This window comes from Equus asinus, chromosome 7 (genome assembly GCF_041296235.1).
Source record: "Equus asinus isolate D_3611 breed Donkey chromosome 7, EquAss-T2T_v2, whole genome shotgun sequence".
Taxonomy (NCBI): Eukaryota; Metazoa; Chordata; class Mammalia; order Perissodactyla; family Equidae; genus Equus; species Equus asinus.
In genome coordinates, this window is record NC_091796.1 from 83,531,786 (window position 1) to 83,554,677 (window position 22,892).

A 22,892-nucleotide genomic window follows, 5' to 3' on the forward strand; every position below is an offset into this window, starting at 1 on the left:
CTCCCGTTTGTTGTCTCTCTTGATTTCTATCCTGGGGGACAACAAGAACCCAATGTTCTGGTAACAACCCTGACCTTTCAAATAACAAAGATAATTTCACATGTTGGTTCTGATTTCCTTTTATTTTAAGGCTACATCATGTGAGCTCTATATCAAAAATGTGATTTTGCAGTCCTGACACGGATACCACGAGTAGATTGAGATGTGAGCATACGTTAGAATGATCACAGGTTCAAATGTTAGTGGGGCAGGAGAGGGAGTCTGAGATTGTATCCTCTAATACTACTGCTTCCGGTTGAGCCCTTGCTTCCCTAAATAATGCTCTGGCATTTCAATCTTTATCACGTCATTTCCCAGAGGACAGTGGATCCAGGTCTCATCACCGCATTTCAGTCACTTCCTCTGGTACCTGTCTCCAAGCCCTCTTCTGTGTTCTTACCTCTGTCAAACCACTTCCTGCTGCCCTGCAACTGTCTAGTGATTTGTCCATCTTCTCCGAGAGGCTGGAGTCTCTCTGAGGGTAGGGACATGTCCACCCTGTTCATGACAGTGAGTGCCAGCCCCCAGCACAGTGCTTGGCCATAGGAGCCTCTCAACAGTCCTTTGTTAAAGAAAGAAAGAATGAATGAAAGAAAGAATGGTTCTGTCCTTTTCAGAGGATGGATTTATTGTCTCCAACTCTCTGGTCATAATGGTGCCAGGAAGGAAAGAGTTAAGCTTTCTCCAGGAGACAGGTTCACCCAAACACCCTTTCCCTTTTTATGTGTTGGCAAAGGCAGGACAAGTGATATATGAGAGAAATCCTGCATATAAAATCTTGACACATCCTTTAGGTGTTGGCCTGAGCTGCTTCCAGACTCTGAAGGGGAAGTAAATGAAATCATTCCGGGTTTTCTCTTAAGTGGCCTGAGATCCAGTTATGAATGGAAGGCAAACCGAGACCCAGGAATTCAAAGCTTGACCTACTTTGTCCGAAGCTAATAATAAGAGAGAGAGATTTGCCTTTATGATTTTTTTCCTTAAATAATCAAGGACAGTAAAGAGGCCTGGCAGATGACAGAATTAGGAGAACTGAAGGCCGCAGAATTGTTTAGGATTCAGAGCAGCTCTGAGAAGTCTGTGTTTATATATTATGTGTTTTTCCTTTTCCCCCTTTTTAAAGTGAGGAGAAAAAACCGGCCTTAATTCCCACCAACATAAACCAGTGACATACAATGATGAAATTCTGTTTTCACCTCTGCCTGTGACAGGGAGTGCAAAAATAGCAAGTGGCCCAGTTCCACGGATCCCCGCCTCCCTGAGCTCCCGGCTCCTGCCGGGTTCGCATCTCTAAGAATGGAGGGTAGCGCACGGCAGCTCGCGAACCGCACTCAGCCCCCGGACCCGGCGGATGATGTCAGGCGGCGGGAGTGGCCGCAGCCCGGCGGGGAGGCCAAGGCCCCGGGGGAGCGAGGAGGGAGGGCGGCGTCGCCTGGAGACGGCCCTGGCGGCGCAGTGTTGCTGTAAACAGCCGCTTCCCTGTTACTATCTATAGCAGGATCGCCTGGCTCCGGGGTGCGGCGGCAGGAGGCAGGTCGGCAGTCCCGCTCCCCCCGCGTCCCGAAGGATCTGTCCGCTGCCCTAATCCCACCTCGCCCTCTCCAGGTGCCCACCGTGATTACGGGGCCCGAAGAGTGGGGGAAGGGACACAGAGGCTCTGCGGAAACCTGCGGCTTCGCACCCCGGAGGTGGCCGGGGCGCTAGGATCCAGCCGGGGCAGTGTGACCCCTGCTGTCCTTTGCAAGGAGCAGGAGGCTGGGGGAGTCTGGGGGTGTCTGGGGGCGCAGCTCACTCCTCGAGCACCTTGCCGCCCCAAAGCCCCCTTTTCCAGGCCACGGAGCCGCGCCTGAGATCTCAGTGACCCAGGTCTCCGGCCTGGGCGCTGCTGGGCACGGTCCTTCCAGCGCCCCCGGTCCTCCCTCCTCCAAGTCCGCGCTGGAAAATCACCCGCTGCGGGCTCAGTGTAAGTCCAGCTTCTTGGGGGACTGACACCCCCCACCCCCAGCTCAGACTTGCGGGCCCCCAAGAGCTCACTTCACTTGGTACCCCTAACTGACGACCTTGTCACCATAACACCCCCACCCCCACCCCATGCCCCGGGCCCTCCTCAGAACCAGGCAGACGAACCCTTCAGACATCCTTGCATGGAGGTTCTGCACAATGTTTACTGGCCAGAGTCTCAAGCATTTGACAGTAACACTAATATCCCGTATAAGGCCGAGAAAAAAAAAATGCGCCTTTTTCCTTAAAAACAAAAAAATTAAAATTAAAATACCCAGCATGGTAGATAAAGTAGGTTGTCGTATTCTCTTATTTTGAATCCCCCGACTTTCTGCTTCCAAACGCAGTTGACAGTCCCAGTATTGCTCGAGCCCGGGGGCTTGAGGGAAGGGCGTGAGGATCTGCTTCCACGGTTTGCGCCGCCGAATTAGGGCTAGAATTGGGAATGAGGGTGGAGGCGCATTCCTTCGGGGGCCGAGGCTTAAGCCCTCGGGGCGGTGTACCTGTTTCTCCTATACCTGAGCCTCAAGAACTGTTGTCTGGTTTCTGTACACTGGTAAAAAGGCACCCCCACCCCATCCCCCACCCCACGGGGGAACAAGGGTCCGCATTGAACCAGGTGCGAATGTTCGCTCGCGTTCTCCGCCTTTCCCGCCTCCCCTCCCCCGGCCGCGGCCCCCGCCTCCCCCCGCGCTGCACCCTTGGTGTTGGCTGCAGCCGGCAAGCAGTTCCCGTCAATATCCTCCCCCCCTTTACACAGGATGTCCATATTAGGACATCTGCGTCAGCAGGTTTCCACGGCCGTTCCCTGCGGGCGTGGGGGGAGACATCCCCGAAATCCCTCATCTCGGGGGGTCCACGAGACCCCTAAGACCCAGATTGTTAAACGCTCATTAGATAAAGAAACACAACAAGACGGGGGGCAGAGGGCTGCGAGGGCGGCGAAGGCAGTAAGGAGGTGGCAGAAGTGTCCAGGTCCGCCAGCCACCCCTGCGGCGCCGCGATGGTTGCGCCCATGACGTGTTGGGCTCATTCATAAAATGCTGTTATAAAAGCAGTGGCTGCGGCGCCTCGTACTCCAACCGCATCTGCAGTGAGCAGCCGAGAAGCTGAGACAGAGTCGGCGGCGGCGCAGCGAGCGAGCAGTGACCGCGCTCCTACCCAGCTCTGCCCCACCGCTCCTACCTGTCTCCGCCCCTCAGCCCCTCGCCCCGGCTTTGACTAACTGCGACCATGATGTTCTCTGGCTTCAACGCCGACTACGAGGCGTCATCCTCCCGCTGCAGCAGCGCCTCCCCGGCCGGGGACAGTCTCTCCTACTACCACTCGCCGGCCGACTCCTTCTCCAGTATGGGCTCTCCGGTCAATGCGCAGGTAAGGCTGGCTACGCGCACCGGCCGGGCCCGGCCTCGGGGTTACCGGGGAGGAGACTCGGGGGCGGGATGCTCAGGAAGACGAGTCAGGGACCCCTTTCGCTCGGGAGGGAGTCTGCCCCGGCTGGAGCAGCCCTATCTCGGGAGTGCGGGACTCGTTCGGAGCACAGGCACGCTTGTCATAGTAGGAATTGGTTCTCCTTTCCCGCGGCAGGCTCCTTCTGAGCTGTTGCCGGCCCGCGCTCCCTGGCTGGTCTCTGACATTAGTTGGGGCAAACGTATCCCGAGCAAAGACTCGCTAACTAGAGCCTGGCTCCTCCGGGGAGGCGGCAGAAAGCGGCAATCCCCCCTCCCCTCGCAGCCTGGAGCAGGGAGGAGGGGCGGGGGAGGAGGGTGAAGCAGGCGGGTGTGTAAGGCAGTTTCATTGATAAAAAGCGAGTTCATTCAGGAGACTCCGGAGCGGCGCCTGCGTCAGCGCAGACGTCAGGGATATTTATAACAAACCCCCTTTCAAGCGAGTGATGCTGAAGGGATAACGGGAACGCGGCAGCGGGATGGAGGAGAAAGGCGCTGCGCTGCGGAATTCTTGGGTGGAAAGGGGGAGACCTTTCATCCAGGATGAGGGGCATATAAAAAGACATGAGCAGTCCCTGGCAGGACCGTTTCTCCTCCCTCTCTCTCCCTGCTGCATGCGGCACTGGGAACTCAACTCGCTCCGCTCCACCTGTGTTTGGCACCTGCTTGCTCACATCAGCTTTCCCCTTCTGTTTCGTTCTAGGACTACTGCACGGATTTGGCCGTCTCCAGTGCCAACTTCATCCCAACGGTAACTGCCATCTCGACCAGCCCGGACCTGCAGTGGCTGGTGCAGCCCACCCTGGTCTCCTCGGTAGCCCCATCCCAGACCAGAGCTCCTCACCCCTATGGAGTCCCCACCCCCTCGGCTGGGGCTTACTCCAGGACGGGAGTCGTGAAGACCATGACAGGAGGCAGAGCTCAGAGCATTGGCAGAAGGGGCAAGGTGGAACAGGTGAGGAGTTCTTCTGCACCATCTCTCTGCAGAGGGGTAGGCACTGGTGGAGATGGGGAGCACAGTAGATAGGGTGAAGCCTCGGATGGAACTGACCGCACATCCTGAACAGGGAACACTGGCTTCAAGCCCTTTCCATCCCAAGTCGTATTCTGATAGTCGCACCCTGAGAAATGCCCTAATAGGTTCCTATCTCATGCTTTTATCCTGGGCTCTTCCTTCTCTTCTCTTGCTGAGGATCTTATTTGAAATGCAAGTCACACCCAGCCTGCAACTGCAGGTTAGAAATGGCTTCACAGAAAAAGTGCCAGGAAGCTGGGAAGCTGCAGGAGCCAGTTTCCCTGGGGCGGGTGATTGGAGCTGATGGCAGACACTGTTACTGAATGTTGGTCTTTTTTTTTCTTTTAGTTGTCTCCAGAAGAAGAAGAGAAAAGGAGAATCCGAAGGGAAAGGAATAAGATGGCTGCAGCCAAATGCCGGAACCGGAGGAGGGAGCTGACTGACACACTCCAAGCGGTAGGTAGAGCCCAGGAGTCACTCCTTTTTAAAACTTAAGGGGAAAGTTGCAGATGGGGCACAGAGGTGCAGTGTCCTTGAGTAAGACTGTGTCTTATGCTTTGCTTTCTCCTTCTGTCTACAGGAGACAGACCAACTAGAAGATGAGAAGTCTGCTTTGCAGACCGAGATTGCCAACCTTCTGAAGGAGAAGGAAAAACTAGAGTTCATCCTGGCAGCTCACCGGCCTGCCTGCAAGATCCCCGATGACCTGGGCTTCCCAGAAGAGATGTCTGTGGCTTCCCTTGATCTGAGTGGGGGCCTGCCTGAGGCTGCCACCCCTGAATCTGAGGAGGCCTTCACCCTGCCCCTCCTTAATGATCCTGAGCCCAAGCCCTCAGTGGAGCCTGTCAAGAGCATCAGCAGCATGGAGCTGAAGGCCGAGCCCTTTGATGACTTCATGTTCCCAGCATCGTCCCGGCCCAGTGGCTCTGAGACCGCCCGCTCTGTGCCAGACATGGACCTGTCTGGTTCCTTCTATGCAGCAGACTGGGAGCCCCTGCACGGTGGCTCCCTGGGGATGGGGCCCATGGCCTCAGAGCTGGAGCCCCTGTGCACTCCGGTGGTCACCTGTACTCCCAGCTGCACCACTTACACGTCTTCCTTCGTCTTCACCTACCCCGAGGCTGACTCCTTCCCCAGCTGTGCGGCTGCCCACCGCAAGGGCAGCAGCAGCAATGAGCCCTCCTCTGACTCGCTCAGCTCACCCACGCTGCTGGCCCTGTGAGCAGGCAGGGAGGGGAGGCAGCAGGCACACACAAGCGCCACTGCCCGAGTTGGTGCATTACAGAGAGGAGAAACACGTCTTCCCTCGAGGGTTCCCGTAGACCTAGGGAAGACCTTATCTGTGCGTGAAACACACCAGGCTGTGGGCCTCAAGGACTTGAAAGCATCCACGTGTGGACTCAAGTCCTTACCTCTTCCGGAGATGTAGCAAAACGCATGGAGTGTGTATTGTTCCCAGTGACACATCTGAGAGCTGGTAGTTAGTAGCATGTTGAGCCAGGCCTGGGTCTGTGTCTCTTTTCTCTTTCTCTTTAGTCTTCTCATAGCATTAACTAATCTATTGGGTTCATTATTGGAATTAACCTGGTGCTGGATATTTTCAAATTGTATCTAGTGCAGCTGATTTTAACAATAACTACTGTGTTCCTGGCAATAGTGTGTTCTGATTAGCAATGACCAATATTAAACTAAGAAAAGATATGACTTTATTTTCTAGTAGATAGAAATAAATAGCTATATCCATGTACTGTAGTTTTTCTTCAACATCAATGTCCATTGTAATGTTACTGATCATGCATTGTTGAGGTGGTCTGAATGTTCTGACATTAACAGTTTTCCATGAAAACGTTTTATTGTGTTTTTAATTTATTTATTAAGATGGATTCTCAGATATTTATATTTTTATTTTATTTTTTTCTACCTTGAGGTCTTTTGACATGTGGAAAGTGAATTTGAATGAAAAATTTAAGCATTGTTTGCTTATTGTTCAAAGACATTGTCAATAAAAGCATTTAAGTTGAATGCGATCAACCTCATGCTCTTTTCATTCTGGAAGTTTTGTAAGATTCGGAGAGGTATTTGTTGCAGACCAGTTTGTCAAGAAGGGCAGCTCCTGGAGGGGGACACACCCTTTGTTGGATGCCTTATCAAAGAGAAGGAAACTCTAGAGCTGATGCTGGAATATTTTATGAATAGGTCTTCACGTTGCAATGCTCATGCTGAGATTCATTAGAGATTGTGGGGGTGGGAACCCGCTGTACAATAGCTTTTGCGGGAACATGTCTTCCTGCTTCTTTTTCTGTTTGGAAAGTCAAAGGGGGGAATGTTTAAATCTAGTCGTGCTAATATTAAATTTAAATGTCTTGATCTTAGAGAAATCCTTTTAGCAAACAGAATTAAGCTTTGCACAAACCACTTTGTAACTTTTTGTTCCCACAAAGTCAAGTGAAGGTTTCCTCCTACCTTAAAGGTGAGCAAATTGAAGAATGGTTAGAATGAAAGACTCTCTCAATATTTCACTATTAGGATTGGAATCGTAACTTCCTCACTTATTATCACATCCATCAGGCTGACCTGCGTCTGGGTTAAAAGAAAGTGTTTACTTGGTTAGAAAAAAAAGCAACTTTTCAGTCCTTAACTCTAACATACATACATTTAGTTGGGTTATTTTCATTCTCAGGAGGAAAGGAGGGTTATTGTCCCATCCCTTAGTGACAAATGCATTGTAATTTCTGAAGTTTCTTTAACAACCTATGCCTGACATTCAGTTTTTACTGGGAGAAGAAAACGCTGGTGCTGAGAAGTGGAAAGGGAGCTCAAACAGTACAAATAATGGTTAATCATTCAGTAAATAAAACATTACATAATAGCTCAAGAAGTCAACACAACTCGGAATAAGCTTTAATTTAGAAAGTTTATCATCTTAAAGAAGAACATGACCTTTGTCTGGACACCTCTGATAATGGGGCACTTACACGCACATGTACAAACCACCAAGAAAGGAGGGGGCGCCCTTGCTGCCCTGCTCTCAGGTCTCCTGCAGGCTCCAGGCTTGCAAGCCAGAGACCAGGTCTGAACACATGCTAGGTGGGCAAGGAGCTTCAGTGCCAGCCTTCTAATGCTTTGGTGATAATGAAAATCACCGAGTGGCTATGGGGGGTGTCACATTCTGTCCAGCTGAAAGTTTTAATTTAAAATGACAGTTCCGTGGAGGTTGATGTTCTCACCTGTGCTCTCCCTGCTCCTCACTTAGTAATTGACATTTGAAAGCAACTTACTTTAGACTCTTAAGAGCACTGAAAGATCGCACACCATTTGCATATTGTTTTTGTCTGTCTGGGATTAACGAACGTGGCCTTAGATGCCTGTTTGCTGTTCAGAGGGTAAATTTTCTGTAGCCTTTAAATATGACCTCAACTAAATATGGAGTTACTGTAACTAACACCCAGATCTGAAATAACAAGGTGATATACCCTGTTAGGGAACCAGCTGGCTCTCTTACATGTATGGTAATAACAACCCAAGAAAGGAGATTTCCCAGATGGAGAAGGGAGGCTGGACCTCTAGCCCTGGACACTGGACTGCTCCTGAGGAGCTGACTAATGGCCACGGTCAGCCACTTTCTATTTGACAGCCCTGGTCTAGACCTGGACCCAGACCCTTCCTCTGGTTCACCATAGCCCGGCTGAGATCAGCCTGCTGCATCAACAAGACTGCATTAAAGGTCCAGGGAGAGGGACTTGTTCACAGGGTATCTCTTTTTTTTTTTTTTTTAAAGATTTTATTATTTCCTTTTTCTCCCCAACACCCCCCGGTACATAGTTGTATATTCTTCGTTGTGGATTCTTCTAGTTGTGGCATGTGGGACGCTGCCTCAGCGTGGTCTGACGAGCAGTGCCATGTCCGCGCCCAGGATTCGAACCAACGAAACACTGGGCCGCCTGCAGCGGAGCGCGCGAACTTAACCACTCGGCCACGGGGCCAGCCCCCACAGGGCATCTCTTTAATAGTGTTCTCAGAGGCCTGTTATAGGGTCCCCCATAGGGTTGACATCCCATCAAGCCCCCTGCTGACCATTCTTATGGGATCAAGAAAAAAAAGGAATTGCCTATCTTTCCAGCTGAAGGGCTTCTTCCAAATCCTCCTTTCCTGACTCAGGATTCAACAAGCCCCATGGATGACTGACTCTGGGAGCCTCAACTTCCTTTGGGAAAGACTCTGATCCCCACCCACAAGATATGGACTTACACTGGTCTCAACAAAATAATTGTCTCAGGGCAGCATGTTCAAGACTGATGCAGAAGATGCACATATAACAGCAGGGGATGGGAATAAGGATGGAAGGGGGTCATTTCCTGATGGGGACAATGTCTAGTTTAGCTCAGCAGTTGATCCCCACACCTGGCTCAGTGCCTGGTATATAATACAAGGTTAACGAATATTTGCCGGGTGGATGAAGGAATAAATTCTGCACTATTTCAACAAGCAGAAATATATTCCTCAGGTATTCTCAAAATTCTCCTATCCCAGGCCCTGTTAGGATATTGAGCAATAGCGAGTTCATATCTTTTATATCTGGCTTCAAACACATACCCCACTTCCATTTTTGGCTCCTGGAATTCCTCCTCTGCCTCCTCTGGCTTTCTTCTGCCAATTCAACTTCAGAGTGAATGCACTGCCATTGTGCTTCTGGCTAATTAATTTTGGCTGGAAAAGGGGTAGAAGAAAATAAATATTTATCTCCATATGACAGTGGATTGTAGATCCTGCATCATCTTTGCACATTCCTGCATCTTGCATAATTATCAAAATTAAAGGGTAGCATTTAACAATTTGTTCTCATAACAGTAATTTTGCATCAACAACAACTTTCCACGTGTGAATGAAAGTAAATCAATTATGCTATCTTTAATTAATGGACAAAGAAGAGACGGAAGCAAAGTAAAAGTTCTTAAATGATTACTCTAAGGAAATATCTAAAGTTTCAATGTTTTTTAAATTAAAAAAAGTCAAACAAAAAAATCAACCTTTAAACTGTGTATGAGACCTCCTTCAAACACAGAATAATCAAATTCCTCAAAAAATAAATGAGATATGAGCATTACTTGAATGTTGATTATCAGAGTCCTTTAAGCCGTGTTGTTTGGCTGTAAATATTAAAGAGTTAATTCTTTTTTTGTTGTTTTTGCATTTGCAGAGTAATTATGAAAGAAGACTGCTGAATCTAGCTCACATACTTACATAACAATGAACCCCACCCTATATCCAATATACATCAAGAGCAGTTGTGACATGTTAAACTTCCGTAGTGCAATAGGGCCGGTCACTCATATGCAGTGGTCTGCTTTGGTTGTAGGTCCAGCAGAGATCAGATAACAAACAAATGGCTGTTCATGCTGGTTAGCTGTGGTCTAGGTATCTTAGAAGGGTTAGCAAAGACCATTCCTTAACTGTACTGTGTGTGGCTGCTTTTCTGATTTTCAAGCACAGCGTACTGGCTGTCTAGCTGAAGTGTAAAGGCCTGGTTTTTTGAAACCTCATTCCTACCTCTCGTTTTATGGCTGACTACTACAAAGCTCTCCTCCATTTCTTTATCCTTCTGGCTTTCTATGTGCTTGGCAGTGAACGGCAGGGAGGGGAACTATGCATCACTATATATTTCTAGTGGTCCTTGTGGTGTTTTCCTTGTTGTGGTTAACCTGGCCCCAGGAGGTCTATACACACCGTCAAGTCATTGCTGGTTCTGGGGTTTCTGTAACAATTCCTGGAGCAGGAGGTGCTCAGACTGGAGCTGTTTAATTCCAGGGACCTGAAGATTTTTCTACACCACCCCACTACCTCCACCTTCTTCCCAGTTTATCACCTGGATCTGCTCTTTTCTCATTGTCGTCTTCTTCCTTTCCACTTATTTGCATTGCCTGAACTCTGAGGCCAACGTAATCAACCTCTTTTTGCTCAAATTCTTTCCACTCATGCCTCCTCCCCTACAGGCACTCTGTTCAATGGCTTTCCTTCCATCCCTGACACAGAGCACGAGTGTTGCTGCTGCAGGTACTTGCTGTACCTCTGCTGGGGCCCCTTTTCTCAGGCTGGCTCCTTCCTGTCATTAGGACTCAGCGTCAAGGACAGTCCCTCCAAGAAGCCTTCGCAGGCCATTCTATCTAGAGTAACTTCTGCATACACCCTTGCCCCATGACTGTCTCATTATCCTGCCTCATTGTTCACAGCACATCTCACTACCTGCAACACGTAATATAGCTTTTCTTTTCTGTTTTAACAAATTTCTGTGCTTCACCACTGGACAGCAAATTCTACGTGAGCAGGGACCTTTTCTGTCTTGATCACCTCTGTATCCCCAATGCCTACTAGGCATTCAAATGCTTGTTCAGTGAATGAAGATGGACGAGTGAATGAAGGCAGATAAAAATTACAAAAATGTCTAAAGGGAGGTAACTAGAACTTAACAGTGAATACGACTGTTCACTTTATAGAGTTCTTCCTGAGTGGAAGGGCACGCCCCCTTGTTTAAAAAAAATTCTCGTCAAGAGTTCTACAACATTAAGATGAGGAACCAGCTAGCTTGGGAAGGAATTTTAAGGGGTACAAAAAATACAAATATACTGCAGATCACTCACACTTCTCGACTAATTACATTGAGAAATTTGTTTCAATATCGAATGAAGAATGGATGCATATGTAAATATAGGTATAATCATCTTCAAAGAAACAAACAAAACTATATTTTTCATTCTTATGGCTATAAAATTTTCACACTACCACACAAATCCATTTGAATTCATGGGTTCCTAGCAATTGGTGTGCTAAATTATAAAACCTACAATTTGGTCTGCATTAGAATAGAAGAATAAAGGTTAGCTGCTATCACTATCGTTATCAATATCAATGTCATTATCATAACCCTTATTTACCAAGCATATGCCCAGACCTGAGGAAAAGCAGACGGGAATAAAGTGTAGTGAACCCTAATGAATGAGTTCAAAGTGCCCGAAGGGTGCTGGCAGGGGAGGTTTCCCCTTTCTTTGCACACAGGAGAAAGCAACAGAAGCATAAACCGGTTTAGTTGCAACAGAATTCATTTCAATGGCTCCACACACCCACTCAAGGACTTAACTAAGCCACCTTTCCTTTGCCCAAGAAGCATTGTTCAGCCGTCCAAGGGGACAAAGAGCAGAAAGGGCTCCAGTCATTGTCCCAAGGAGGCTGCCTGGCCCGGTGGCCATCAGCTCTTCTTAATTAATAAGCCCTTTATACTTTCAGCTCACACTGACATGGCACTTAGGTTTGGTTCAATCAGTTGATTTGGATAAGAACCCAGAGGGGTCTGACCGTCGGTTCCATTAGCAGCAGGCTCTGTGAAAGGCGGTGGAACCAGGGGCAGCACCATCATCCGAAGGGTAAATGGCACAGCCCCCAGCTGCTGCCACGTTTACTTTGGGGAGCGATTCGTGGTCAGATCTACAGAAACAATGACTTGTTTTCAGGCTTTTTAGTCAATCATGAGACTGTCATCATAGCCAAACTTATCAAAACAATATGACGAATTAATCTGGATTTGAGGAATTGCCTCCAATAGCGGAGAGTAATCAGAGCATAGACTCAGCTCTGGATCCTGGCTCCTTGACGTTGGGCAAGTTACTTTGCCTCTCTGTACCTTAGTCTCCCCATCTGTAGAAGGGGGATAATAATTGTACCCACCTCCTAGGGTTGTGAGCATTAAATAAGTTAGTATGCATAGAGTACTTATTACAGTGCCTGGGCACACAGATGTATTATAGAAGTGTTAGCTATTATTTATCATCTTTATAATTTAGGGAGAAGGGGGTCAGGGGAGAAAACATATACCCTCTGGAGCAAGCATGGGCTTCATCTCATTCAACAGAAAGTTTCTGGATGTCTACTATGTATCAGGTGCTGGATTCAGATGTGAGGAAGGCATAGTCCTGTCCTCAAAGAGTTCATGGTCTAGTAAGGCAGAAAGACACATAAACATATCCATCGTACTACACTGAAATAATGAAAACTGACACAAGGCGCAGGGCGTGCACGAAGGAGGGAGGGATGAACTCCATCTGGGGGGAGCCTCTGAGATGGTGACTTCTGAGCTGGGCTTCAAAGATAGATGGAGTTTGCTAGATGAGCCAGTGGCACGTGGAAGAACTCCAGGAGACAGAGGGATAGCACTGTGAAGGCACAGACTCATAAAACAATGCACTTGGTTTTGCTGGACTATAAAACGTGGGGGTAGGAGGAGGAGAGGGTGGGAGATGTAAATTATAGAGCATCACACAAGTACATTTGATTTCATTTACATCAATATTGCAGCATCAAAGCAGAGGGGGCTGGAGATGGGTCAAGAAGAGGTAACTGTGGCCAGATCATGAAGGGCCTGGTATTTACTTAGTTCAGTTGTGTGTAGGCTGAACCAAGGCAGTGGTGGTGGGAATGGAGAGGGAACAAGAGGTAATTAGGGGGTAGGACTGTCGGGACTTGGTGACTGAGTGGATGTGGGAGGTCAGGGAGAGGGAGGAATCCAAGCTCACTCCCAGGTTTGCCAGGCTTGACACACAAGGACGCTTGTGGTCCCACCAATGACTTTGTGATCATAGGAAGAAGAGTGGGTTGGGGGACAGGAAGATAAGTTCTGTGTTGCACATGTCGAGTTTGCGACACCTGTGGAATACCCAGGGGGGCAATGTAAGCAGCTGGAATTACACGATAGAGGTTCTATGATGTGAATTTATTGAGTTTGTCTGGAGGCATGTGGTTGGGATAGAAGCTGGAGCCTTAGGACACAATATTGATAAGGCTAACATTTCGCACACACTTGCTCTGGGTCAGGCTGTGCTACGTGCTTTACAGGGAATGCTAAATTGGCGACCATATTTGCTTTGCTAATCACTTTACCTCTAGTAACTGGCACATAATGGGCATACGATAATTCTTTTGTTGAATGGATGCTCTCATTTAGTCCTCACAACAATCCTATGAAGCAGATATTATTAGGATCTTCATTTTACAGATAGGACAATGATCTAGAAAAGGTTAAATAGGTTAACCAAGGTCACACAACCGGTAATTAGCAGATCTGAGAGTTGAAATCAGCTCTTTGTGATTCTAAAGGCCAAAGTGCTTAACTGCTTGGCTAGAATGCTAAAATCTGCCCCTAAATATGTACTTATGTGACCTAGGGTGAGACTTTAACCTCTCTGAGACTGTTTCCTCTACCACATCAGGAGTGGGCTTCAAAAATCTCAAAGCTCCCTATCCAGCTTCAAAACTGACATCAGATGGCTTCTGTGGAGACGCACTGAAAGGGCCCACACCGCATCCTTTGGGGGAAGGCCTAAGCTGTGCAGGCACTGTGCGGCAGCCCACCAAGCGCCATGAGGTGGGAGCAGTCTGGCCCAGGTGCAGGCAAAGAGGACCGATTAGAGTTCTATTTCTGTATAACAAATTACCACACACTCCGCAGCTTGAAACAACGCACATTTATCATCTCACAGTCTCTGTGGGTCAGGAGTCTGGGCACAGCTCAGCTCGGTCCTCTATGCAAGGTCTCACAAGGCTGCAATCAAGGTGTCAGCTGAGCTGCTTTCTCAGCTGGATGCTTGAAGCGGTCGGTCTACCTCTGAGCTCCTTCCTGTTGTCGGCAGACTTTACTTCCTTATGATTGTTAACTAAGGCCCTGCTTTTTGCTGACTGTTGGCTGGAAGCTGCCCTCAGGTCCTAGAGGCTGCTCATAGTTCCTTGCCATGTGAGCTTCCTCAACACGGCTGCTCACTTCATCAAGCCCGCCAAGAGAACCTACTAGTGTGTGCTAGCAACATGGAGTCTTTTATATATATCTCTCTATGTATCGTGACACAATCATAGCAGTGACATCCCGTCACCTTTGCCATATTCTATGGCTTAGAAGCAAGTCTCGGCTTCCACCTGCTCTCAAGGGGAGGGAATTATACAAAGGCATAGACATCAGGAGGCAGGAATTATTGGGGGTCACGCTAGGGTCTGTCATCCACAAGGGGTCACATTAACTGCTGAGAATTTAAAAATAATAATAAAACCAGCTAAAGTTGATCTAGTTTTTATTAACACCATGAGCTGGAAATTCTAGACATTGTCAGTGACAAAATACTCCTGCCTGAAAAAATCTTTGGTTGTTTTAAGTTCTCAACAGTTGCTGGGGTTACTGTTGAGTTTTCACAATGTATATGTAAGCTCCATTTAAAAAATGACTTATCTTTTAAGACATTGTATTCTACATGGAAGTAAATGCCCAGTTCTACTAACAGTTGGTCTCCAAACCATGGACTTAACTATGTCCTTTCATTTTAAGGGTGAGTTTGTAATGGTTCAGAATCATTTGAGATCTTTTAGGGGGCTGTGTGTGTCTCCAACCCTGTGGTAGGGAGTACACAATACTGTGTTTGAACAGCAGATTTGAAACAAACGAAGACAACACAGTGACTGTAAAGACAAAGACACTGACCTTGAGTCACTTCAGTTCTGTTATTCTATACGACCATTTAGAGTTTTTATGTTTAATATTTACAACAGTGAAGCAGTGCAAACTGAGACATGTAATGTTTTTATTTGGTAAGTGCACATTTCAGTGAATACAGGAAACATTTAATTAAATTTTAATGTTAACTTTAAATGGAAAATTCTTTTAAAATTATTTTAAAACTAAAAAATGAATCAAAAAACAAAACATTACATCAGTCACATGATTTAGTAGTTGCCTAATATTAGGTAAGCCACTGCTGTGCTTAGGAATAAAAATAAATAGCTAGCACTAATTTGGGCTCACAATGTGCTAGACACTGTTCCAAAAACACTCACATAGACACACGCCTATAGTAATTCACTAAAACAACCTCGCAGGTAAGTCCTGCTATCAACCTTATTTCATAGATAATATGGGGGCACGGAAGGACTGTGATCGCCTTGAGACCATCCATCTAGAGTGGGGAGCTGGAATTTGAGTCCAGGGTAGTGTGGCTCCAATGCCTGAATTCTTAGCCACTAATAAGCAAAAAGGAAGCAAAACCAATATTCCCAACACCCCTGCAGCCCGAAGGAAGTCCTTCAAAAAGGAGAGGAAGGTTTCTTTCCATCCAGGAGGGCTTCTTTCTGTTCCTGACCTGCCCCTGCTGGATCCCGGGCTGAGGGAGAGCTGGCTTCCCAGGGACCTCCCAGAAAGGGTGCTCCCTCGCCGTCGCCTCCTCCGCCCTCTGGGCACCCTCGCCGCGCCCCTGCCCCCGTCTGCCAGGCCCAGGTTTTTTCTCCTGGCCCTTCCCAGCTTCCGGCCCTTTGCTCCAGGCCAGGTCGCTGGGTCAGGCTGTGCCAGGAGCTCGCGAGTTTGCTATTTACTGTTTGGTTTCCATGGTGACACGTCGGCGCCGTCAGCGCCTCCCGTCATCGGCCCAGCAGCGCGGCCCCCACCCGGCGCCGTGACGTCTGCCCGCCGCTTCCGCTCTGCCCATATTCGGCGCCGCCGCCGCGCCGCCCGTCGGGAGGAGGCTGGGAGCCCGGCGCGCGCCCCGCCCCGCCCCCTGCCCCGGCCACGCCCCCGTGGAATGCCGCGGGCGGCCGGTTCCGCGCGACCCCCGCCCCTTCCCGGACTCCCCAGCCGAGGCGAGGGGCGGGGGCGCTGGGGACCCCGAGAGAGGGCGTAGGGGATTGACGGAGGAACGCTGAGATCTCCAGCATTCCCGGACTCGGACTGCTTGCTGAGGCTGCAGTCGAGATTTGGGGCTGTCTCGTCTTTCCGGGTGGGTGAGCTGGGATCACGATTTTCCCACTCTGTGCCCGGAAATCATGAAAACAGCCATCCCTCATCGAACTCTATTTTATATTTTATAGGCTTGAACGTAAAATTCTCGCCCATGGCGCAGTGGAAAGCTTTGAAGTCCGAGGTTGTGGGATCAGAGTTGCCCCCTCGGGGGATAAGTGACCTTGGAAAGGTCACTTCCCTTTACCCAGCCTGGTAAAATGAACTGGGGATGGAGAGGTCGGGGGAGGCGTAATGGTTGCAGCAGTGTCATCAGGTTTGTGAGGGGAGACCGTCCCTCACCTTCTAACTACCGCCCTACCCCATGACATAGTTGGAATGTCAGTGAAGTTCTTTGAGGACCCCTACAATTCTGACCCCCAGTAACTGGATTTGTGTCTCTTTGCGCCTTGCTCATATTAGGCGTTTAATTAACTTTAGGTAACTGATTATTGAATGAATCCGAGGCAAATTACCTTCGGAGTTCACCTTCATAAATCCGGACCCCCGCAATTCCTTTTATAGGCGGAAGGAGGAATATTGCGATGATTAATAATCGCGCAGCAGGGTTGCTGATGTAAAGCGATTTGCAGATGTAAAGGGCAATAAGCATTCCTAGGAGGAATCCAGCGAGATTCCAGAAGTCTCCGAGGGAGCCGTGGGTGTGTGCCGCCGGATCAGGAGGGCGGGGGCGGGGCGGGCAGTGCCGCAGTGGCCTCAGCTGGGGAGCCGACTGCGGGCGGAGGGTTAACTCTTCAAGCTGCTGGCTCGCGGGCTCACTGCCCCCATCCCCCTGCCCGTTACCCCGTTCTTCTGGCCAGAGGAGTGTCTGTTTTTCAAAATTTCAGAGCTGGAACGCACATCATACTATTCTCTAATTCAGCCTTTCCGTTTCACAAATGGAGAAACTAAGGCCCAGAGAAGTTGGTTCACCCCTCCAAACTTGCATAGCTAGTTAGAGACAGGTGAAAGCCAGGTTTCCGGGCTTCATATTAGTGTCCCTTGCACCTCACCTCTAACTCCCTGTGCTCTTGTGGCTGCGGGACCCTGTTGCCTGGCTCAGATGGTGGGGTGTACAATGAAGCTAAATACTGACTTCAGGGCTCCTAAAGGATGCGAGTGGCACGTCTACAGCCATACACAGCCCCACAGCATGACTCCAGGGCCTGGGGTGATGGCCAGGAGGGGTGTCCTCCCCAAACAACCAGCATTCCTCCTGTATTGAAGGACTATAGTGGCTGGAATGGCTACCCTTGTCCAGAGAACCTGAGTTGGCTGTCCTGAAACCAGTCTTAGACGATCAGCTGGTCCTTTTTCAATTACCCAAGCCTTGCATTAACCTTTTCTCAGCCAAGTCGACAGCAGAAGGCATGAGTAACCTGAAGCCATGGAAACCCCATTGGAACGTCTTTTCATGGTACATAGAGGTTAGATCCTGTGGGAGAATGCGCTTTAATGTCGCGCTCGCTTCCCTTTCAGTCTCACCCAACTTCCTCTTACATGCTCTCCTCTATTTCTTCCCTAACTTCTAGGCTGAATATGAAGGCAGCTCAGACCGAGAAGACTGGTGCCCACCGCTCGCCTCCGGGCATCCCTCCTGGCGGAGTTGGGAAGTCTGGGATCCTTCGCCTGTCTCTCTGATCGTGCGGAGCCATAGCTGCAGAAGCAGCAGCTCTGCCCCCTGCTGGACACGTGAGGCAGCGCGCACTTTTCCTGTTCCAGATGCAGCGCCCTGGTGGTGCTGGGGGAAGAGATTTTTTGGCTCACTCTGATGGAAACAGCAAAACTGGGCGGAATAAAAATCCCAGGTTTTTTTTCTCTCTAGTTTATTTCTGAGGATCTGATCTATTTGGATGCAGAAAACATTTCTGTTGTTTCTCTTGCCTGGACGGCTTTTTTCCTTCCTGCTAGCCAAACCCGGCCCCTTTCAAGCCCTGTTTCAGAGTCCACCTCCTCCAAAACACCCTTTCTGACTTCCCTCTCCTATGTGAATGTTTTGAAATACAGCTATGCACAGACCCGGCCCACGGAGTGCACACTCACAAACTGGCTTTACTGTTGTGTCCTTGAGGGTGGGGGCCAGGTTTGTGTGGCCTTTGTGTTCACAGACCCCGCCCGTAAGGTCCAGCACAGAGCTGGGGATGAAACCTGCTCGCAAGCCCTTGTTGATTAATGGATTAATTAATCAATTAGTTTCTACGGAAGCAACTCCAAGCCTTTGCTTTGATAAATCTTCCTCTTAGCTCTTTGGGGGAATCTAGATAGTGATGTAATTCAATATAGCCTTGCACAATAAGTAGTTTCACAAAGCAGTTTCACAAGAGAACACCACCACCACCCAGAGAGGGATGAGGAAGTTTGGAGTGGTCTGTTAGAAAGATGAGGAGGAGGGTGGCGATGTGGGAAGGATGAAGAATTAGGAGAGGGGATCTCTGCTCCAGGGTTCAGCAACGCAGCACAGCCTCTAAAGCCAGGTTTATATCCAGACTCCACCACTTGCTGTGTGGCCTTGTACAAGTTTACTCTTCTCTCTGTGCCTCGCTTTTCTCCTCTGTAAAAATAAGTGCCCATCCTATCGTGATATGATGAGGATAAATTGACTTGATATTTGCAAAGTGCTAGGACAGTGTCTGGCACATAGTAAGTGCTATATAACAGTTTGTAAATGAGTTTTCCAGCTTAGCTGTCTTGTAAATGGAATGGGGGAAGATTATATGATCTCTCAGTTCTCTCCCGTGCTGACCTTCCGGGGCAGTGCATGAGCTTTGCGGTCAGACAGGTCTGGGTTGACTCCTGTCTCTTTTAGCACCTGCGTGACCTGGGGCAGATGGCTCTCCTTGGAGCCTCAGTTTTCTCTTCTGTGAAGTGGGGATAATTGTGTCTACCTCAAAAGACTTGTGTGCATTCCGTGCTTGTAAAATGCCTGGCATGTAAGAAGCTCAATAAACAGAAGCTCTGATTATTATTATCTATGAGAAGAGAGCTGTAGATAAAGGAGAATAGAGTCTCTAAAATCTTTGAGGTTTCAAGAAAGATTGAACGTATTGAATAGCAATGAGCTCAGCTCAATTCACGGAGTTTGGGGGTGGGACGGTGGGCCCTGATCTGGGCCCTGACCAGATAGCACAACATCAGAAGAAACCAGGAATGGTGTGACTCACACATCAGCTCTAGGAACATTTTCTGCCCGAGGGCTGCGGGGAGGGTGGGGACCCAGTGGGGCCAGGTGCCAGCAGCTGTGGGCCTTTCCTCCTCTCCTTCCCAGGAGGGGGGACTTTAGGAGGACAGGGCGTGGGGAGGGTGGGCCCTGGAAACCCGTTGTTGTTGAGTGTGTACGTGTGGGAATGGCCCAGAGACATCTTGCCCCAGGAGCTGGACTCCCAGGCCCAGTGTAGCCTCCCTCATGGCAGAACCTGTCTGCACAGCGCCTCAAAGCTGCCATTCCCATCCCTGACCAAGGACGCTCCAGGCTGATTGCCAACAATTGTCCAAGGGGTTAGGGAAAGGAGGGTTACGACAGTCTTAAAGCTAAATTAAGCTTAATTCCCTTCAGCTGCATGTGTGGAAAAGTACTAAAGAGAGTATGCAAATACTGTATGTTCCTTTGAGTTCTCTTTCAAGGGGGAAGGAGGATTGCAAAATCCAACAATGGCAGGTGTTGCAATCCCAAACACGGTGGGAATCACTCCAACCGTCCTTGCACTTGATGGCTCTTGTCTTCCGTGAGCCATGGGGACTTGTGTGCTCTCCATCAGGCCAGGATCTACACCAAGTAAGTTGTTATTCCAGGATCCCAGATGCAGTCCGAGATCCGGACAAATCCAGTTTAGGAGCATTTGGGGATCACAGAGGACCTGTGAGCCTCATTCCAAAGTTGTGTTTCCAGAAATGGAAATATGGAAAAAAATGTGGCTTCTGAACAGTCACGAAGGTGCTAATATCCGTTGTCTCTGGGGAGACTGGAAAGTGTTTTTATCTTCATTTTACTTGTTGGTACTTTCTGATTTTTTGTTTTTGGCAAGCACATACTGCTTTTGTAATAAGAAAAAATGTTTTGTTTTTTTTAAATTCTTCTCCCCAAGTCCCCCAGTACATAGTTGTATATTCTAGTTGTAGATCCTTCTGGTTGTGGCATGTGGGATGCCACCTCAGCGTGGCCTGATGAGCGGTGCCATCTGAACCAGCGAAACCCTGGGCCGCCACAGCGGAGCGTGTGAACTTAACCACTCGGCCACGGGGCCGGCCCCAGGAAAAATGTTTTTAAATGTTCCCAGCAGAGCAGTATGTTTGTTTTTTTAATAGATAACAGAACATAATAAATGGGAAGGCTCGACACCTCCTGATTTTCTTTTTTTTCTTTCTTTCCCTCCTCTTTGCAAAAGAAATAGATGCTCATGGTGAAACCTTTGAAAAATCAGATAACCAAAATAAAAACAAATAACAATCACCTTCAATTCCATCACAGAGATAACCACTGTTAACATTTTTGATTCTCCCTCTCCAATACGCACTTTAGTTTTATACTCTTTAGTTTATATGCGGCAGTTTTTATGAAAATAGGACCGTGCCATAATAGCGTTTTGCAATCTGCTTCTTCTGCACCATACATCACAAACATAAAACATTTTTCTACACGATCACTTTAACAGCTAGTCACATAGGATTCTAGTTATAAACACCCAACAATTGAACCAATCCTGTGTTGTTGGATCTTTGGGTTATTTCTAATTTTGTTGCTATTATAGACAAGGCTGCAGATATCTTTGCAGCTAAATTTTTGTGTGCATCCAAGATTCTTTCTTTCGAGGCAGGCCAAGGGCATGCTCCTTTTTAAGTCTTTTGAAATGTAGCTGTGCCGTCGGTACAGCGTCACAGTACAGTGCACAGTGCCTGTTGCAAACAGGAAGGTACTATTGGCTCAACTAGTTTCTAGCCGTGTCATCTTGAGGAAATTACCCTCTCTACCCTTCAATTTCCTCAACCGTAAAGCTGGCGTGACGGTAGCTACCCAATAAGATTGTGAGGACTGGATGCAAAAGATGTGTAAAGTGATGCCTGGCACAGCATGTGATGAGCCTCGACAAATGGTGGTTGTTTCTGACTTAGGGATCGCCTTCTCTTCAGGAGGAGAAGTTGTCTTGAAATTAAGTCTGGTTGTCTGGGAAAGTCGCGGGGAGAACTTGAGCAGGTTTCCGCGGTGAATGGGAAGACGCTGGAGAGTGGAAGGCAGACACGGACAAGAAGTGGACAAGGGGCTGATGCTGGGGAGGGCGAGGAGAGGTTAGCAGGGAGGGTGGGCTGTGGGGGAGAACGAGAACTCAGTGGACAGGGGTGAGATGTCCACGTGGACCGTTTGGAGCAGGGACCCCTGGAAACAGAGCCACTTGCCAGTCACTTTGGAGCCTGGGAGGCCACGTCTGTAAAATCTGAGGTGGGGCCTGTGTCCTCTGGTCCCTGGGCCCCTCGAGGCTGATTTCTGCCATTCAGCCTCCTGTTGCATCACTCCATGCCTGTCTTCTTTCAGTTCCTTGAGTGCGCCACGTTCCTTCTTGTTGTGTGACCTTTGTACATTCTCTTCTCTCTGCCAGGAACTCCTACTCCTTTCTTGGTTAACTCCTATGCACCCTTCAGATGTCAAGAGATCTTCAGGCTGACTTCCTCAGAGAAGCCGTCCCTGACGGTTTGGGATAAACCAGCCCCCCTTACTCCTGTTAGTCTCATGGCCCTCTTTTCCCCGCATAGCAATATCCAGGTTTGTAGCTATGTGTTTGTGGTTATGCTCCCTTGGTGTCCCCACGAGGCTGAACGCTCCACGACGGCAGGAACAGGATCTGTTTTCGTCCACTGTTGTATCCCCGATGCCCAGCACATAGTAGACACTCAATAAGCACTTATTGAACGGAAGAAGAATGAGGCAGTCGATTTGTGATCCGCAAAATGCTTTTACATCCCCTCCTGTGGCTTCAATTCCATCTTGGTTGATGCTGGCTGATTGGTTGAAGGAACAGGAGATGGGGCTGGCCCGGTGGTACAGCAGTTCAGTTCACACGTTCTGCTTCTCGGCGGCCCAGGGTTTACCGGTTCAGATCCTGGGTGCGGACATGGCACCTCTTGGCAAAAGCCACGCTGTGGTAGGCGTCCTACATATAAAGTAGAGGAAGATGGGCATGGATGTTAGCTCAGGGCTAGTCTTCCTCAGCAAAAAGAGGAGGATTGGCAGTAGTTAGCTCAGGGCTAATCTTCCTCAATGTGAGGAATGCCTTGGCCAGCTCTTCTCCCACCTCCTTTCCCTTGTGGACGCAGGCTTCCCTTTCTAAGACTAGAAATTTTAACCAGTGCCTCTCAAACTTTATTGTGTATATAAATTAACTGGGGATCTTCTTAACGTGAGAATTCTGATTCAAGAGGTCTAGGGTAGGGTGCAAGATTCTGCATCTCTAACAAGCTCCCAGGTGATGCCCATGTTGTTGGTCCCGGGACCACCCTCTGAGCAGCAAGGCTTCCAGACTGCAGCCTCCTGTTCTACACTCACTGTGATTCCCACGCTTAGGGTTGAGTCGCTGCGCCCTCTGTCGACCACTGCAGGGCATGACAA

General features: G+C 48.8%; 1 protein-coding gene, 2 long non-coding RNA genes and 1 pseudogene across 3 annotated transcripts; 2 read left to right on the forward strand and 2 right to left on the reverse strand.

The window, feature by feature from the left end:
* The first annotated feature begins 2,915 nt into the window (after positions 1-2,915).
* Positions 2,916-6,530, forward strand: FOS (Fos proto-oncogene, AP-1 transcription factor subunit). Its single transcript, XM_014835741.3, has 4 exons — positions 2,916-3,414; positions 4,192-4,443; positions 4,852-4,959; positions 5,084-6,530. Exons 1-4 carry the CDS (start codon positions 3,274-3,276, stop codon positions 5,723-5,725), a joined length of 1,143 nt encoding a protein of 380 aa, XP_014691227.1. The 5' UTR covers positions 2,916-3,273; the 3' UTR covers positions 5,726-6,530.
* Positions 6,243-17,638, reverse strand: LOC123287162 (uncharacterized). Its single transcript, XR_011504688.1, has 4 exons — positions 16,774-17,638; positions 9,097-9,210; positions 6,967-7,083; positions 6,243-6,802 (listed from the first exon to the last, which is right to left on the reverse strand). It is a non-coding gene; the product is annotated as an uncharacterized lncRNA (long non-coding RNA).
* On the reverse strand, positions 9,950-10,469 carry LOC106827671 (protein CDV3 homolog pseudogene; annotated as a pseudogene).
* Positions 15,093-19,236, forward strand: LOC123286868 (uncharacterized). The gene is made up of 4 exons (XR_006529677.2): positions 15,093-16,298; positions 16,390-16,513; positions 17,648-17,714; positions 17,830-19,236. It is a non-coding gene; the product is annotated as an uncharacterized lncRNA (long non-coding RNA).
* The last annotated feature ends 3,656 nt before the right edge of the window (positions 19,237-22,892 follow it).

Bases quoted from the DNA above. Each gene is read 5' to 3' on its own strand.
- FOS (XM_014835741.3), top strand. From the start codon at position 3,274: ATGATGTTCTCTGGCTTCAACGCCGACTACGAGGCGTCATCCTCCCGC. The intron at 4,444-4,851 runs GTGAGGAGTTCT...TTTTTCTTTTAG, and splicing joins GAAGGGGCAAGGTGGAACAG to TTGTCTCCAGAAGAAGAAGA. The intron at 4,960-5,083 runs GTAGGTAGAGCC...TTCTGTCTACAG, and splicing joins TGACTGACACACTCCAAGCG to GAGACAGACCAACTAGAAGA.